Source organism: Nomia melanderi, chromosome 13 (genome assembly GCF_051020985.1).
Source record: "Nomia melanderi isolate GNS246 chromosome 13, iyNomMela1, whole genome shotgun sequence".
Lineage (NCBI taxonomy): Eukaryota > Metazoa > Arthropoda > Insecta > Hymenoptera > Halictidae > Nomia > Nomia melanderi.
In genome coordinates this window covers 6,853,343-6,870,946 of record NC_135011.1, presented here as the reverse complement: position 1 = coordinate 6,870,946, position 17,604 = coordinate 6,853,343, and the positions used below count along the sequence as shown (strand labels likewise).

The 17,604-nt window shown below is 32.4% G+C and overlaps 2 protein-coding genes across 5 annotated transcripts; one reads left to right on the top strand and one right to left on the bottom strand.

The window, feature by feature from the left end:
- Nucleotides 1-5,619: 5,619 nt before the first annotated feature.
- bbc (choline/ethanolaminephosphotransferase 1 bbc) lies at nt 5,620-15,909 on the bottom strand. Of its 4 annotated transcripts, XM_031969934.2 has the most exons (10): nt 15,517-15,756; nt 15,061-15,208; nt 14,594-14,716; nt 14,415-14,518; nt 12,597-12,731; nt 11,679-11,810; nt 10,556-10,714; nt 10,348-10,473; nt 10,117-10,255; nt 5,620-6,749 (listed from the first exon to the last, which is right to left on the bottom strand). In XM_031969934.2, exons 1-10 carry the CDS (start codon nt 15,751-15,753, stop codon nt 6,673-6,675), a joined length of 1,380 nt encoding a protein of 459 aa, XP_031825794.1. In that variant the 5' UTR covers nt 15,754-15,756; the 3' UTR covers nt 5,620-6,672. The 4 variants fall into 4 exon arrangements, with proteins under 4 accessions (XP_031825794.1, XP_031825798.1, XP_031825797.1 ...); XM_031969938.2 differs by lacking the exon at nt 12,597-12,731 and having other exon boundaries at nt 5,621-6,749; XM_031969937.2 differs by lacking the exon at nt 11,679-11,810 and having other exon boundaries at nt 5,622-6,749; nt 15,517-15,909.
- A 200-nt stretch (nt 15,910-16,109) lies between these two features.
- Nucleotides 16,110-17,497, top strand: mRpL21 (mitochondrial ribosomal protein L21). Its single transcript, XM_031969940.2, has 4 exons — nt 16,110-16,414; nt 16,661-16,789; nt 16,864-17,184; nt 17,260-17,497. The coding sequence occupies exons 1-4, from the start codon at nt 16,315-16,317 to the stop codon at nt 17,358-17,360; spliced, it is 651 nt and encodes a 216-aa protein (XP_031825800.1). The 5' UTR covers nt 16,110-16,314; the 3' UTR covers nt 17,361-17,497.
- The last annotated feature ends 107 nt before the right edge of the window (nt 17,498-17,604 follow it).

The following is a 17,604-nucleotide window of genomic DNA, read 5'->3' as shown; positions in this document are numbered from 1 at the left end:
TGTGAAAATCAGTGTAGTGACTCGAAATATGTTCGATGCTCTCTATTTGCTTGTTGACTATTTGTTTTCAACTATGATTCTCGACTCTCTATTCTCGACTCGCTATTCTTCACTCGCTAATCTCGACTCCCTATTCTCGACTCCTTAATCTCGACTCACTGGGCCTCCCAGAATCGTCTTCGACGACACCTCCGCAATGTCGTCTTCACGGGGGTGAAGACGTTCTGGTTGGCCCCTTTCGATCTGAAAATGGTTGTGGAAGGGAGACACAATCCCTTCCCTTCTAGTCTTCCTAGTTGCTAAAGTTAATAACTAATTCGTCCCGTTTGCAATCGCCGACCGTGGCAGGTAAAAAGCAAGAAACGCTTGGCCTTAGAAACACATGCTAACGGACGGGCAAGAGAGTTAAAAATACTGGTGACTGGACACCAGATGTAAACAATAGGCAAAGAAAATCTACAGCAATAATCGCGGGCCTTATGGGTTCAGGGATTTATGGCTGCCACGGTCCCTTCTCGTAATACCGTAAAGACGATTGCAAGTTGTGAACGGGACGAAGGCTCCTATTATTTCGAAAAAACTACCAAATGTACAATAAGCCGTAGCAAACATAAAAGGTGTATACAAACTAAAAAGTACGATGGTTCTAAGGGGTCGGAGGAAACGTTAAGGCTGTAAGTGGCCTTAACAGATGATGCATGGTTTAACCCTTTGAAATCCTATGTTGAGGCAGACTCGACATTCGATTTTATTGTAATATTATTTCATTAACATCTGCTACAGTTATTTGTAATCCGTTATCACTGTGTGATAAAATGTTCTTAATTATTAAAGTGGCACGTTAAGCTATCATTGAATGCATTCACGTTGATGGAAGTTTCTAAGTTGAGATCGATAAGCATTTCAGACTGAAAAAACTTGAAGGGTAATTTTGTAGGCAAAGTTTAATTTTTGTTTGGTTTCGTGTTTTTGAATAAAATAGTTCGATTTTAGAAGATTTTTTAATGAACAAGGAAGAATTATTATGTACTGATCTGTTATTGCAATACCATTTAGAAATGAATAATCTAATACGCACTATGTTGTATCTTTTTGTGGCTGCCACGATAAAAAAGGATCTTGAACTCGTACTGTTTATAACACGCTAAAAAATTCATCTCACAAGCGCATCCTTACGCGTCCTCAAGGTGTTGAGTTAACTATTCAGTTCAAGGATAACGCCTGTGGAGCGAGCATTCCCTTGAACTGCGAGTGTTCCCCGGGAAATTAAAGGACTTGTAAATTAGTTTACTTTAAGCGACAATTAATTCGCTTGAGCCGTGGCGCAGAGAACAATTCAAAAGGACGCTGAGGCCAACGTTAATTGAACAGATTAAACCTAATAAAAAATTTAAAAATTACCTATCAATTTGTTACTAACCAAAGCATTCACTGAACGTTCCGAAAACATTTTTCCATGTTACAAGTAATTAAACTATATAAGCGATTAAGAATTAAAATAAAAATCCAACTAAGCCTCTCGATGAATCAACCTTGGGAAAAAGTTTATCTTTATTCCCAGCTGGACAGAACTTTGTTTAATAAAACAGGCAAAAAAGAATTCTCAATCAAAGGTAGGCTGTCAACGGAACACATATGGAATGAATCGAACGTGATTTCTGTCCCCAGCAATTCATTGTATACCAGCAAGGCTGCTACAAGAATAGAACACAGGTTTTCGTGATTATCGGTTACATTGCAGGAGGCGGATGAAATTACGCTTTTTTTAGCCACCAGCTGGCAACTTAATTACGCTACTGTTCCTCGCGACTTTAACTATGCATGCACAGAAACGCTCGAAATATACACGCATCGACGACGCTTATCAGTCGCGTACAGTGCAATTATTCCGTGCACAAACGTGTGCACGCCTACGTCAATCCACGGATACGTTTATCAAACATGTGAGGGTGAGATATATTATACGGACATAGAAATTTAATCGCCGACCGTATTTAACACTTTGAAATAATCATCCAATCTCCATCAATTAATCGACGTATTAACGAACCATTGCCACTTCGATTACACGTAATTTCCTACGTTAGAAAGCTCAAACAACAAACGTTCATAGACAGAAAGGAAGAAATAATAAATCGAAAGTCATACAATTAGAAAAGAAAATATTTGCAATAGAAAAAGTGAAAATTAAATAATTCATTCCCACTGGAATAAAAAATGATTTCAGTCAGCCCAGCGATGCTACAAACGGAAGCTCATTTTCTGGGCCAGTCTCAGGCCCACACCTGTTCCAACAAACTTTCAAAGTGGCTGTAAACCGAGAACCAATTTAAAGGAAAGCCACTTTGCATAATAGTGGGCAAGATATCGCTCTTCCGCTGTTATGATACCCCAGTCGAACCTGATCCACCTTCCCCTTGCCACACAGTTTAGTTAATTGCAGACCTTAATCCCAGTCTTAACGCAAAGCGTACAAAGACCGCGGAGAAATCTCGACGAGTGTGCCCGGGCTAATTCGTTGCCTGTCATCCGCAGGCACGCGGCTTGAAAGAATAAAACGGGGGAAAAAGAAGAGGACAGTTATTGAGAGACGCATCGGTGAACGCGACAATTTTATCGGCGATACCCGCATGGCTCGTGTATAATTGCCATTCAAATTGTAGACAATACGACTGGCTAATAATAATACCCTTCCGTATAAATTAGGAAACTACATATGTCGAAATATCGATTGACTTATATCACAAACGAACGTATCGATCGATGTAACAATTCCAAATTAAATAAAAAGGAATAAACACGGAAAATGGAAGCAAGAAATCCAAATTTTGTCGATCATTGTGTTAATAGTTGAACTGTAGGAGCGATCGCACGTTTCTCGTGGAAGCTGACGTGTAAATTACTGTTCCCATTATCGATTCCGATCATTTGATTGCACGAGCGCCACGTGTGGCGTGAGACGTTTTTCTAGCCCCGAATTGCGATGTTAGCACCTTCCCAGCCACTGGCACACTCGCCGAGGAAGCTCATAGAGTCTATCCGCGGGAATGGATGGCCTCCTTGCATAGACGTGCTGCTACCAGCTGGATCAATAACGTTGTCAGGCTTAGCTGGATGTTCGGGAACGTAGGTGGTGGAACGCAGGGACGTAGGTACTGCGACAATGGATTCGGGAGCCCTTCATTCAGGGCTTCGCTCGGAGATGTTCGATTTTATCGATTGCATTCCACTGACGCTGCTAAGACGAGGGACACCGGAGGCGACAATAACCCAGACCTAACCCAGACCCGGCTGTTCCGGGTTTTATTTTATTATTATCGTATTATTATTTTTATTTCATCGTCGGCGTATCGTGACCGATATCGTAACACCACCCCGCAGCATTTCTATCCCTATGCGCCCTGAATTCGCCGCCATTCGCTCGACCGTGAAAGCTGAAAATTACTAATTCCCTGGTGGGAATTCGCGCTAAGAGGATCTGCGGAATCTATGAAATGTGAAGGTCTTTGGTCACCTAATCATCTCGGATCGTGAGCGACTTCCGAGTCCCTGTAGTCCTCCAAGAATCCTTAAGTAATTTGGTCCGAGAGCCCGAAGCGTTCTGAAAGTAATATTAAATTCCTTGAGAATTCTTGGAGGTCCATCGATGTGCTCGAAGGCAATAACGTGTATCGTAGACTTCAAGGATCTGTTTGAATCCATCGAAGTTCATTGACGTCCGTTGGGATATTTGAAGTTTGTTGATAATTCTTGGAAGTGTTATGGGTATCCGAGTTGTTTAGTGTCTGTGGATGATTGTTCGGAAGCTTTTAAATCCCTAGGGAATTCAGACGTCTCAGGAGCATTGAATAATTCTTGACGATCTTATAAGACGCTAGGATATTCTAACGATCCTTAAAGTATCGTAAAGATATCTTCAGTTTCCTCAGGGATTTTTGAAATCTACAGGGTCAGCGAATATCTTATCCATTGGAGATCTCCTAAAATCCTTTGAAAATTGTCAGGATCCATTGAAAGTTCTTCGGATCTTCCAAGTCCCTTGGAGCCTTGCGAATCCTCGAGGTTCTTTGTGTATCTCTGTGTGACGTTCGGAGTCGTTTGGTGTCTTTTCAAAGTTTTCTAGGATCTTCAATTATTTTCGGGATTCTCCATATATTTTTAATATCTCCTGAAAATTCCTTTTTTAGAATCTTAACGACTACGTTCACCCAATAGTGAGATTTTCAGGTGTCGTTAATTTTAGAGAAACATTAACAGTTCTTTGCAATCACTGGAAGGCTTTTAATGACCCTATATTAGCGCTCTAAAGTCTCGATGATGATTGGATGGTGCTACAAGGACGCTCATCATCCTTGAATGAAGTATTTGATTAATAATCTGACAATTAATACATGACAAATTAATACATAGAGGTTCATACATTAGCGAAAAGTACTTTGCCACTGCCGTAACTGGACTGTTCACAATCGGCAGTGTTCTATTACCCTCTCTGGAATGCATATCGCGCCTGCGCATGTGTACTACACTGACAATATAAATACCTCAAGCTATCGTCAATTGCATATTGCAACTTCAATTTGCATTACGAACAGAAAGAAACATTGACATAATATTCTCGTTTCAAAATTTTAATGAACCGCAGCGTAGTTTTCAGCATCCTCTTTGTCTCAGATTTTCCTTAACGAAGAGATTAATATTTTATTTTTTATGTTGCAAATCTATAAAAATTGAAATCAACATAGATTTCGATAGTCTATGTTTCACTTGATTTTGTTATTGGGAAGACAGTGAGTTTTATCGAATGTAAACAAAGAATTCCCAATAAACAGGTGACATCATGAATAAAATAAGGGCGTCAAGGGCAAAGTAGAGGGGCTACGCTCCTGGGGGTGCAATATCGAGGACGGCCAAGTATATCAAAGGGTGGCCCAGGTCGAACAAGGGTAAGAGGTGAAACGTGGCTCGGCCACGAATCTTCGAGGTCCTCAGACTCGACAAAAAATGAGCGACCCAATGTGGGGGTAAAAAGGGAATATGTTTGTACAATCTTCTTACTTTGATCACGAACCTTAGCATTAAAACATCAAACAACCCTATATCTTCCTATATTTATTTCATACACTTGTGAAATAAAGAAATTAAAACCTGTAAATTAAAGAAAATGAACAAGCCAATACATCCAAAATATTGTTGAAACAATTTATGTTATTGTTTATAATATTATTATATTATTATTCGTAGTAATTATGCAATAATGTGTGCGAAATTTTACGTATTAGGTACGATTGCATGAAAAGGAATTTTGAAAAATAATGTTTTGTTGAAGATAAAACGTAATTATTTATATTATATCTGGTTCGGTAAAATGAGAAGATAATAAAGGAATTTTTATGGAAATATATTGAAATATTATGTGCGACCGAATTCCCGGGAAATAGTGATGACGGCTGACCCAGTTCACCCCCGCGAAGGGATGTAAAACTTTTTAATCGTTATTCGAATTCGTTCCACTTTCGAACACGAGAAAACACTTCGAGTGAGCCTAGAATTGTTCGTTATTCGGAGAAAAATATAATTCATGTTCAAAAACGTAAACAGGGATGAAAATTTCATTTGAAACTTTATTTTACATAATTTACATCATTTGCTATTACAACTGTTATAATCTATAATATTATTTAATCGAACTTCTTATATCTTTCGTTCTTTTCTTCTCTGAACCTCGGCTGAATATAAGAACGATAGAAGAAAAATTATCATTATCATATCTTTGCATATTAATGATATTATCTCTTAGAACAACGATTCGAATTAGAATTTAGTATCTTACTCATTAAATTAATATAAATTTGTTCGTAGATTAAATATAAGCGTTCGAATAAAATATTATCACTGTATCCTTACAAGTCTTACAATAAATATTAATACAAAATTATCACCTTCGTTTTACTTTCGTTATTAAGTATATATACTTCGGAATGAATTCTTTTCAAGTTAGTACCATACGTTGCCCCGAAAAATGGGAACCATTCTTTAACAATAACTGACAGAAACAATACGTGTTTTGTTACGCTACGGTTTGCATCTAATTACAAGAAAGAATTTTGATTCAAGAAACATACTTCGTTTTTGTACAGGTCTACTTTTTTGCAAGATTAAAAATCCGACATTTCTAATTCCTTCCTTCTACTGTTTTGTAAAATTGTATTAACAGTAACAGTAACAAAGTCTTATTTCACGAGTTGCAATAATTTTAGCTGTACAAGATCTACTTCATAATCAGTCGCCGGTAATAAAATTGTACTTCACCGTTACCGTTACTTTACTGTATAAGGAAAAACATTGTTATCTTGCTCACTTCAAACCCTTTGAACTGAACAGTCTCATCTCTAACGCTATTATAAATGTATCTAAAATTTTCACCCACCATTCACAGTATAACTAACATTTTTTTTGTTCTGTATATTTGATATTTACTACTAATCTTTTCCTTCTCTTTTCTTATGTAAAAAGTCTGTACCATTTACTAAGGAACGTGTTATGACAAAACGTGTAATTTATCGTTCCTCTATATAATATTCTAAACATGATATTAACTTTTCGGTAGAGATGTTTGTGCCACCCTACACATTTAAACAATCATCTTTACGCCGACGAATATTTTTGCAACAGTCATAGGTCGAGGGTAGTATCAGATCCGTGATGATATTCACCGTCTAACAGAGGCTCTTGTTCCACCATCATGCGAACTGTGAACAAAACTATTCATGCATACCAACGAATACGAAAAGAAGCATTCAGCATGTGCGAATACCTTGTTAAAATGCGAGTTTTATTAATAACATAATAATATGCTCTGATGTTACAGAAGTTTCTCAAATAGTTTATATTAAGTGTATGTAAAACGAGGTATTATAAAATTCTCACTCGTGTAAGACTATGTAAAAGAAATTACGTAAAGAAAATTATCATTTTTTTTAGTATTTTCATTGCATTACACTTACGGGGCATTAAAGTGTTATTCGCACATACATGGGTCATATGTTATACTAGATTATTAGGTAACTATACCCATTTTTGTAACAGACCACTCATTACAACGATAATGTTAAGTAGGGATCGGCTACCACTTTAATTCAACAAGTACAATCTTCCTTTCATTACTAACATTTTCGTTCACTTATCATTTACTATTATTTTGTTTACATATACTATGGTCGCCGGACCCTTTCATTCTCTACTTTCAATCAACTTGACTCGTATCAATCAACGACCGAGTTCAGAAGTTCTTTAAACACTTAAAGAACACTATTAGAAAATGCTTAAGTATAACGTCCTGAACGCGTTCGATAAAGTATTAGGGCCAAGCAATAGGCAGAAATACATGCAAATTTAATCTCTACATGCCATTATCTCCCTACTGATAGAATTACATATCTCAGGACTTCTCCATACAAGAATGAAGGGAGGCACTTTCTATGTGGACTTCTTATTCCATACATATATGATAATTAGTAGCGCAAGACCAAGCGAGAAAATCACAAAGTTTCATGTCTTATCAGTGATCATCTTGGAAATAATAAGAGACGTGTAAGTGAAACATTAAAAGGAGTACAATTATGACTATAGTACATATACCAAAAATATATGGGTGTATTTTGAAGAGCACTTCATTCAGCTGCTTACCATACAAGTTACATATAGATTTCATAAATACGTTGGTTTCTATTTGCCTCAAACCTCGGTTCCAGTCATTTCCTCAATCATAAATATTAAATATATGCATAAAACTCGATTCATAATTACAACCGATGCGTGACAATACATATACATGAAAATAGTAATTTCAATTGATGAAAATATATTTTTATCATAATAGCAAAAACAAACAAGTATATGTAAAGCTTCCATAGACATGCCAAGTCTAAACCATTTAATATGACTTGATATATCATGCATGAAAATGGATATACTGTAATAGCAATGTTATTATAAAATTAGAAATTCAAGTATCATAAAAAATTGTCTGATTTATTATTCGGCCATTTTTACAATTCCACATGATTCGTGATTGAATTTACAATTTAGCAAAGATACCTGAATTTTCTTTATGTTATTCAGTTAAATAATGTTATTTAACCAATAAGGAATTGATCCATATGAAAAATTGCAGACTATAATGCAACATGCATATTACTGTTTGAAATGCCTACATGATTAAATTATAATGCAAAATTCAGTTGATTTTAGAGAGTCACCTTTGCAAACCTTGTAAAGATTAATATGGATTAAATCAGAAGAAGGGAAAATCGGGGAGTAATTTCAAAGTTTTACAATATTATATTAAGCTTTTCTAGTGAAAATGTGTAAATGAAAGATAGCATGTGATAGAAAAACCGTTTATCGAAACAGTATATTACAGTTTGCGAACAGAAACCAAAGTACGATACATTAGCATTAGATACACATTTATTTTCCGCCCATATTGCAGGAAAGCCTCTTAGATGTATTGTCGTCATGATAATCTTAACAGCTTTATAAAAATTCTTTTAGCAAGGAAGAATATATCATAAGTCTATTCCATTACTATATAGATTAAACAATATTGTTTTCCTTTCCTTCTCTTAATTACTTTTAAGAATATACTACGCGATTTATATTATAGCTACTTTTTTCAAAGTAATACATTTCACAAAAAAATTCATATATGAAAAATTTTGAAATAAAATAAATATTTATCACACTGTAATGTATTGAAACAAAATCATAAATATAAGTTGTAAATAATACAAAATAATTTTTTCTCTTATCACACTTAAAATCCATGTTTAAAATCTATCTAATCATTTTTCTTAGTCAACATATTGTTTTTTTATCAATTATATATTCCTTACTACATAACATATACTCTCACTGCATTCAGTAATTTAAATGAAATATCATATTTGTTGTAAACAATGGGTATCTACTTTCCAATCGCAAATAAATGATAAGGCCACACTTGAATTATCTTAAAGTTATTAAAAATTATAAATGATATCTTCATCCAATACGTATATATGGGATATATATATTTCATTTACAATCCTTCACCTGATAACAAAAAATAAGGGAATCAAATAAAAAAAGTGATACTTTTGAAAGTATATGTTAACACATAACATTTCTTCAATACCATACCGTTCTGTAATGAATGGAAATTAGTTTTTAATAAACAAAGAAAAAAATATTCCTACATAAGGACTTTTTTAATTCAGAGTGACTATCTTTGGTAATTTTTTTCTTATACTATAAAGATTCTGTTATAATTGACTATGTAAGTATTAGAATACCTGCATCGTAAATTTATATACATATTAGTTGTTATTAAGAACTGTAACTTAAGAAAAAAAAACTATGTTTCTTATAAATGTGAATGAGCTCGTTTATGAGATCGTAATTAAAATGTGCTAACACAAAGACAGTTACAGAAATATCAGTTTCCTTATAAAGATATCTCTGCAATTTAGAAACAACACGGAAATTTGTAAGTATTCGTTATGACATTAAAGTATCACAAATCCCTTTTTTCATATATCAATCGTAAACACACGGAGATGAAGTAAATAGTTTAATAGTTTCATTGGATCATTATAAAAATAATCATAATCAAGCATAAAGGTACTTAAAATTTATGTCATGTCTTTTTGTTTAATTACTCTTAATTAATATTTATGTGTATCATTTCTTTGTTTTTAAAATGTATTGTATCATATACTTCATTCTTTTATTTGATCTACTTTTAGTCCTGATCATTAGGTTCACGATATTTTATTCGTTGACAACAGATCAACGATAAACAATGAGTAACTATTTAACCAACATGTTGATGAGATTTTTTATTTATATTCAATCAAATACGGCATGATTATAAATTAATGTGATAATAAATGAACTGTACTATTCAAACTCCTTTTTATATACAGTCATAATGACAAAAAACTTATCAAATCCCTAGGTTTTCCTTACAGTGTAACTCTTTTTATACATAAAATGAATTATACAGCACATTCATTATCACAAGTAAATCCTAGTGATGTTTCTTTTGTAATCTGTTACGCTGAGACCTATTAGTACCATTTTTTTCTGCTGCACTAGAAACCTGGCTCGTTCGATGATCTCCTAACGGTATCCTAAATAGTTTAATCTTCATATGATCGCAGATCTCAAGGCAAATTTGAGAACTATACCGGAGTAAATCCAGGGTAACCCAAATCTAAAAACATGCACAAACAGGAAGTACATGAACGTACAGTATATTCGAGAGAAGTCGTTGAAAAATATCACAATAGAAATAAAAAAACTTACAAAGCACAACCAAAGAACATAATATTCTTTGATAAAGAAATTGAAATACTGATTTAAGAACAGCATGGCTGGTCCGATCAGTGAACTGTCTAAATATTGCATTTCATTTTTAGTCATATGTGCAACCTGCAATAACGAATACAGATGTCACGTAATATTAAATACGCAATTTCAATAGAATGATAAAAAAGGTCACAATTATACCTACCACTAAACGATTGGTAACTTTAGCTGCAACCATTCCAAATGCAAGTATATACAATGCAGGGTGATTTTCATATACGTGCTCAGCACTTTTTCTATAAATTATAAAAGCTGGTACTACCACAAAACTAAATGGAATAATTGGAGATAGAACTGATGTTCCCTGAAACCAAGTAAATATTATGAAGAAATCTTTCATACAATTGTATTAAGAAAACAATTAGATGAAGTATACTTGAGAACTAATTATTATAAATTATATACTTTCACAAATAGATATAAATATTTAACGTTTAATACTTATTTAACTATGTAACGTTGAATAGTCAAAAGGTTGGCTTAAATTTCAATCTAACAATGGTTTTAAAGGTTTTAAAAGGGGATTAATCGTTCACAATTTATACATAAAACTGAATTTAGAATATTGTATACTATATTTATGAAATACTTACAATATATCAAATACGAAAATTTTAAGAAAAAATTAAAAAAAAAGAATTATACTTAAGGCATACTATTATTAATGACTATTAATAGCTACAATTTAGAAAATGCTACTTACAGTAAGAAAATATTATTGAATATTTAAAAAGCATAAATGAATATATAAATATAAAGATTCAAAGCGCAGCAAGAAAAGTCTATATAATAATAAATTAAAATTAGTAGCAGTAAGGTATATAGCAACTAAGATTATTTTAGTAAGCCTACAGGTAATTAAGTACCGCATGCAGTTCAGAGTTATGCAACTTCTTAAAGCTATTAACAGGTATATGAAAAGGTGCAATCTGTGGATGGGAATTAAAAATGAAGGACGACATGTTTGATGTACCAATATAAGTTCACAGATACACAGGAAAAGGTGTTAACCAAAGTGGACACAAAAATACAGTTAACAGTTCTGTGTGATGCTCTTGCAAAATTTAGACCCACACTAATGCATAATATCTTCTATATATGATAGTTAGTGATCAATATTTATTTTCCAATAATTGAAAGTACTGTAGCTGTACAATACTGATAATGTAATATAGTAAATTTATATTTATTCATCTACAGTGGGCCTAAATTGACGTAAGATGCAAAGTGCACTACACAATGATCCTATAACGTCTGAACCGACTTACTGCAACGGTGGAGCCATTTTTTCCGACACCACCGGCTAGAATGACGGATATGCTGCTCTGTGCAAGTAAAATAGCGATGCCCACAGCAGCCCATAATGGAAACACCTTGACCTCTGTGCCAGTGTATGGCAACTGTGCAAGGACACGAAAGATCTTTACATTAGTTAATATATACTAAATATCTATCACCGATGCAAGGTACAACGTATCAAACAGTGATGAAAATATCTTGCTCTTGAAACAATTTCAAATTTTCGAAATGTGTGTCGAATCTTTTGCATTGATGTAATATATACTATATTAAGAAAGCTTGACTGAAACTATTATGATGTTAGGTCTTTTTATATTATGTTAAAGTTATGTACATTCTAATAATATGGAAGTAAGCCCCTGTATTACCTCATATGAGTTATTAAAAATAATTGAAGGTAACAGTTTCACCTTAAAGTTTTTATTAGACCATGAAACGAGATATAGTTTCCCATATCCAATAGTGACTATATAAACAAATACTTACTTAAATCAAAGTTATTTTGTATTGAATGTAAAATACTTCGAACAAACAGTTCTAAGCACACAAGTAGAGTAGAAAAGTATGCTGAGAACAGATAAGAATTTTGCCATTTAATGTTAGACTATCAGCGACATTTCTTTATAGCCTGGCACGCCATACAATAATGTTCATTGTAGTAAATTAATATACATATTAATTAATATACATACATATATATATATATATAGAAATGAGATAGAAATTTAATGCATAAAACTATTTTTAATACGAACAGTAATGTAACCCAACAGTCTAGATAGGCAAGCAGAATGAAAGAAGAAAGAATGTCATTGCTATACTAGTGGCAAAAAATATAAAAAAATGTATGTGTATGCAATTGGTCGCTTTTTATTTATTGAACTTACTGCAATTGTGGAACCGTTCTTTCCAATCCCACCAGATTCAAACACTTTACAGAATTCAAGGAATACATGAATGTAGCCAGCATAAAATATCACTGCTACGTAGTTACTCACTGTGCCTACACCAAGCCCTGGTATCTAAACAAATGCACAAAATCTCGCTTGTTATGATAATTAAAGAAAAACTATTTCATTATTTAGAACAATAAATTTTATCCTATATTATTCTATATTATTCTATATTACATTATATTTCTCTTTTCGATTATTAACCGGCATATCTCCAGTGAGCTCGCTCCATTTGTAGTCCATTCTTATGAACAACACAATATAAAAATAAATTATAAGGCACAAGATTGCTGCAGAGAAAATTAGTCAACTAAGATATGGAATTTATTTATTACCTCTCCGCCTTTATCTCTTATTTTTTAATTATTTTTAATTGTAATAATTTTAAATTGATTCACTTTCCAGAAAGGGTCATATTTTTGAAATGTGCATCTAATGTATATCATATATTGCTAATATTTCTTCTATGGAAATTGTTTCAAAAGCATATTATATAAAGAAAACAAGTATTGTTATAGTTGAATTTATATATATATATATAACTATACTGTAAAAATATATTCTAGTGTCACCTTTAATATATGTCCCACTATTATTAACTTTAATAATCAATAGTTGTAAATGTGAATACAAGTAACGTATTTCTTATGGAAATGATGAAATGTAGGGAATGTAAGAAAGAAATGGATAAAAGGGAATAAATGAGTGTTAAATCTGGAAATAAAATGCATGTTAAGGTAATAAATCTCATAGCAAAAAAAGTAATGTCAGCGTCGCTCCTCATGCCATGCTGCTCCCATTTCCATATTTCCAAAAACAAAAGACTAATTTGACTAACTTACAGCAACGGTCGAACCATTCTTGCCCACTCCTCCGGTGAAAATCACCGAAAAGATGGAATATAAGTTTGCCAGTGCACAAATCACTGTCATAACTCCTATTAAATATTTAAACATAAAACCATCTATGTATGGTATCTGCAAGAAATAATCTCATTAGACTCATGCGGAAAAAGTCTTCAAATATTTTTGGTAAGCTTCATGAGTCTTGAGATATAGAATGCGAAACAAAAGTTATTCATTTATTTCAATTTATCTACGTAATATTCGTTTTAATTATATTGCAAATTTACCAATTTACTGTTTGCAACTATTACAGCGGTTATTTCTATTTAATAGTAAATTCGTCTGTTTATTAACTGCAATAAATAATAGTACAAATATATGAATATATAATTACAACAAAAGAAGCACACGTAAAACTGTATGAAGGTTTAAACAAAAAAGTGCAATGGAATTCGATATTATGATAACCTCTCATCGATGAATGATTATTGCATATGAATATGTATTAATTTTGTGAATTTGTACACAAAATTAACTGCTCATGTTTTTAATGTCATATGAAAGTTTTTAATGTTTTGTGCTCTATAATGTAATTATGCTACTGATTAAGTGTTCGTTTGCGGTTTTCAAAGTTTTACTATAAACATAACTATTGTGCCTTAAAAAAATTGTATGCTCCATTGTTATACGAATGTCATACAAAACTTAAACTTGCTTTAAAAACTGAAATCTTGAAGAAAAGAGGTGTTTTATGACAATTGATAAGTATGTAGTTCAATAAATATTTTTGTTCGTACCACGAAATTGGTTACTTTTATATTAAAATTTTGATACTTATTAGTTGCCATAAAATATTTTAGTCATACATGTTAAGATAACAAGCCACTATTAAAAGAGAAGATACAACCTCCATCATCCACACTTTAGGTCCAAAGATCGCAGAAATGAGATGAATAGTTATAATTGTAAACTGCGCTTCTGTGACATCTACCTTGCCAAACCTTAGTGATCCTATTTAAAAAGTATTTGTAATTGGTAGTAACATAATCATTGATAATAATTTTCACATGTATAAATCAACTTTACCTGAAACATAAGTCTGCCAATGAGCACAATAAAAAAGTGTCATAGCACAAAAGCATTGGAAAAACATCCATGTTGGATAATATCCTAATTGTACTGCTATACACGCTGACAGAGCAACAAATACTAAAAATACGAAAGTACAATGTTTTCATTAGATAATACCAAATTAGAATTAAGATCAATTCACATTAATTTATAGCTTTATATCTAATAACATGCAATTGTTATTTGTATCAAATTCATCTAATTAAGATTTTTAACTCAGATATTTAATGGAAATGATTCAAATGTTGATATTGCATATTGTTTACATATACGTAAATATATGTGTAATACCTATAAATAGATTGCTACTATTGCTATAAGTTTTCTTTAACACAAAGAATATTAGAGATCCTACTTTACATATTCATTATAGGAAATTAGACTCAAGGAATCAGATAAATTTATATATTTTGACCATGTACCAGTGGATATAGAATCACATCCATGATCAAAAAGTTCACCCAATGGTGTTGAAGTTCCAGTCCTTCTAGCTTGCTTGCCATCTATAGCATCCAAACTCTGATAAATGAACAAGCCAAGCGCGCACAAAAAACATGCCCACCTAGGAGCCTGAAATATCAATTTCAAAGTCACTTATATCTACATCTTTACACATTTGTCGGAATGAATCATATGCATACAATGTTATAAATATGTGATTCTAATTTAAATGCTACCTATGTGTAAACATTTACCTCTTTATATACACAACATACTTTGAAAAACTAATTTTATTTATCACACATAGAATTTCAACACAATTCGTAACATGATAATTTCATAATGAATATGTATTAAAGCTTTAAATAATTCAACAACTTGAAAGTCTGTTACAGGAAGTGAAATGTAATGTAAAAAATAGGTTATGTAAATGGTACCTCTGTTTTAGCATCAGGACTGTAATAAACCAGAATCAAAGTAGTTAGGATGTTGACGATAAGTCCCAGAATTGTGATTAAATTGGGCGCAAGCCAAAGTGGAACCTTGCTGACTAGCCAGTCCCACCAGGGTTGAAGAAGTCCATCCAAGAGACTGTTAGTGGTACAGCTGTATTTGTGCTCGCTCAGGCGTTTCAGTTGTCCGGGCGACAGGAGCCTTTCCTTATAAAACTGCATAATTCAAAGCAGCCGGAATACTGAGAACACCAAGAACGATTCACGGCAATACAACGGTCATCGATTCTTTCACAACACAACGACTAAACATAACAAGTAACTGTTCATGAACACGTACGACATCTCTTCGCATACTGGTTTGAACCGGAACTACAAACAAAGTCTACAAAAACACTATTAGTCTTCCGTTTATGTTATCACTATTGTTTGCAAATTGCATTTAAAACGTTACAATAATAATTCAGTTTTTCAAGTAACAAATATCGATGAAAAAGTTATATACTATTAATGAAGTTGCATAACATCTCAACGATAGTTTTATCACTTCATTCTATTTACTTTCACGCGCTATCGTGTCGGATGTTGCAATTTAAAAATTTCCCGCAAAATTGTCCAACTTATTTCTTCTACAGTATTTATTAAAAAGACACCCTCTTTTGTCTATATTAAATTCGTTTTTTTATTTTATAAAATATTTATGATATCTGATTCATGACATCATGAACTTCTAAATTCTTTCGTAATCATTGTATTGGTTTTATAATAATCATTGTGTAAATCATGGCGACTGTGACCGGTTTTTCAAGATTATTTAATTTTGCCACAAATACTTGTCTCAGAAGAATTGCTCCGGTTACAAGTTATAAGCAATATTATCCAGGTTCGTCAATTTATCGTCCAAAATGAAAAATATCTTATTGATTATTTCACATGAAAGTTGAGGTTATATAACCTCACTTTTGAGTTTGTGAAATTATAAACATTATATTAGGAATAATGATAATAATATCTAATTTATTTATATGGTTTTAAAATAACAGTAGATAATAACATATTAATAGAGTATAATTTACTTGAACAGTTGAGAACAAGTTACAAAATCCATTGTATATTTTGTTTTCTGTAGGACTAAAATTATGGAACATGGAAGTAGCTGGTTACAGACCAAGGTATAAATTACCTTGGTTCCGTGAATCACCAAGTTATCAAGAAAAAGTCATTGAATGTGATAAAGAAAAAGAAAAAGCAGCTTCTGGTTGGCATTCATCTAAGAATTACAGTCTTCGATTTCTTTTACTAGTGTATCACTAATATTCTTTTTATTTTTAGATGTCATAAATGAAATTAATAAACAAATAGCTACCAATACAACTGGCCGTTTATTTGCAGTTGTTCATCTATGTGGAACACAATTTAAAATAACAGAAAGTGATGTTATAATTGTTATTGGTCATTGGGCACCTCAACCAGGAGATAAAATAAAATTGGAAAAAGTATTACTTGTTGGTAGTAAAGACTTTACTCTTGTTGGGAGGCCAATTTTAAATAGGGAGCTGGTGTCGGTTGATGCAACTGTTGTAGATAAAACTTTATCTCACACAATTGTTAGATTTAGGATGAGGAAAAGGAAACAATTCCGCAGACTTAACTGTAAGAATTTCCAATTTAGTGCAATATAGTAATAGAATTAATTGATTAATTACTAAACACTTACTTATTTTGCAGTTTTGAGACAAAATCGAACAATGTTAAGAATAACATCTATAACTATAAATGGAGATGTAGACAAAAAGAAAGAAGTTGAAGGCTTAGATAGAGTATATTAAATAATATAGATCATACTAATATAACATGCAAGCATCTTTAAAAATATCCATTATAATAAACTAATCATTATCTAAAAATTGTAAATAATTGCATCTGATAAATTAAAGGTTAATTAAAGGTTGATTTATTACATTAATATATTATATCATTTAATTTCGTAAAAAATGGTACCTAGAAAGTTATTCTAGCGTTATCTGTTGATACAATTACAATTGGATGTCAGCACTGTTTTGAGCTTTTCAC

Bases quoted from the DNA above. Each gene is read 5' to 3' on its own strand.
- bbc (XM_031969934.2), bottom strand. From the start codon at position 15,753: ATGCAGTTTTATAAGGAAAGGCTCCTGTCGCCCGGACAACTGAAACGC. The intron at 12,732-14,414 runs GTTGTATCTTCT...GCATTTGTTTAG, and splicing joins CTAAAGTGTGGATGATGGAG to ATACCAGGGCTTGGTGTAGG. The intron at 10,256-10,347 runs GTAAGTTTTTTT...GCATGTTTTTAG, and splicing joins ATGTTCTTTGGTTGTGCTTT to ATTTGGGTTACCCTGGATTT.
- mRpL21 (XM_031969940.2), top strand. From the start codon at position 16,315: ATGGCGACTGTGACCGGTTTTTCAAGATTATTTAATTTTGCCACAAAT. The intron at 16,415-16,660 runs GTTCGTCAATTT...TGTTTTCTGTAG, and splicing joins TTATAAGCAATATTATCCAG to GACTAAAATTATGGAACATG. The intron at 17,185-17,259 runs GTAAGAATTTCC...CTTATTTTGCAG, and splicing joins ACAATTCCGCAGACTTAACT to TTTTGAGACAAAATCGAACA.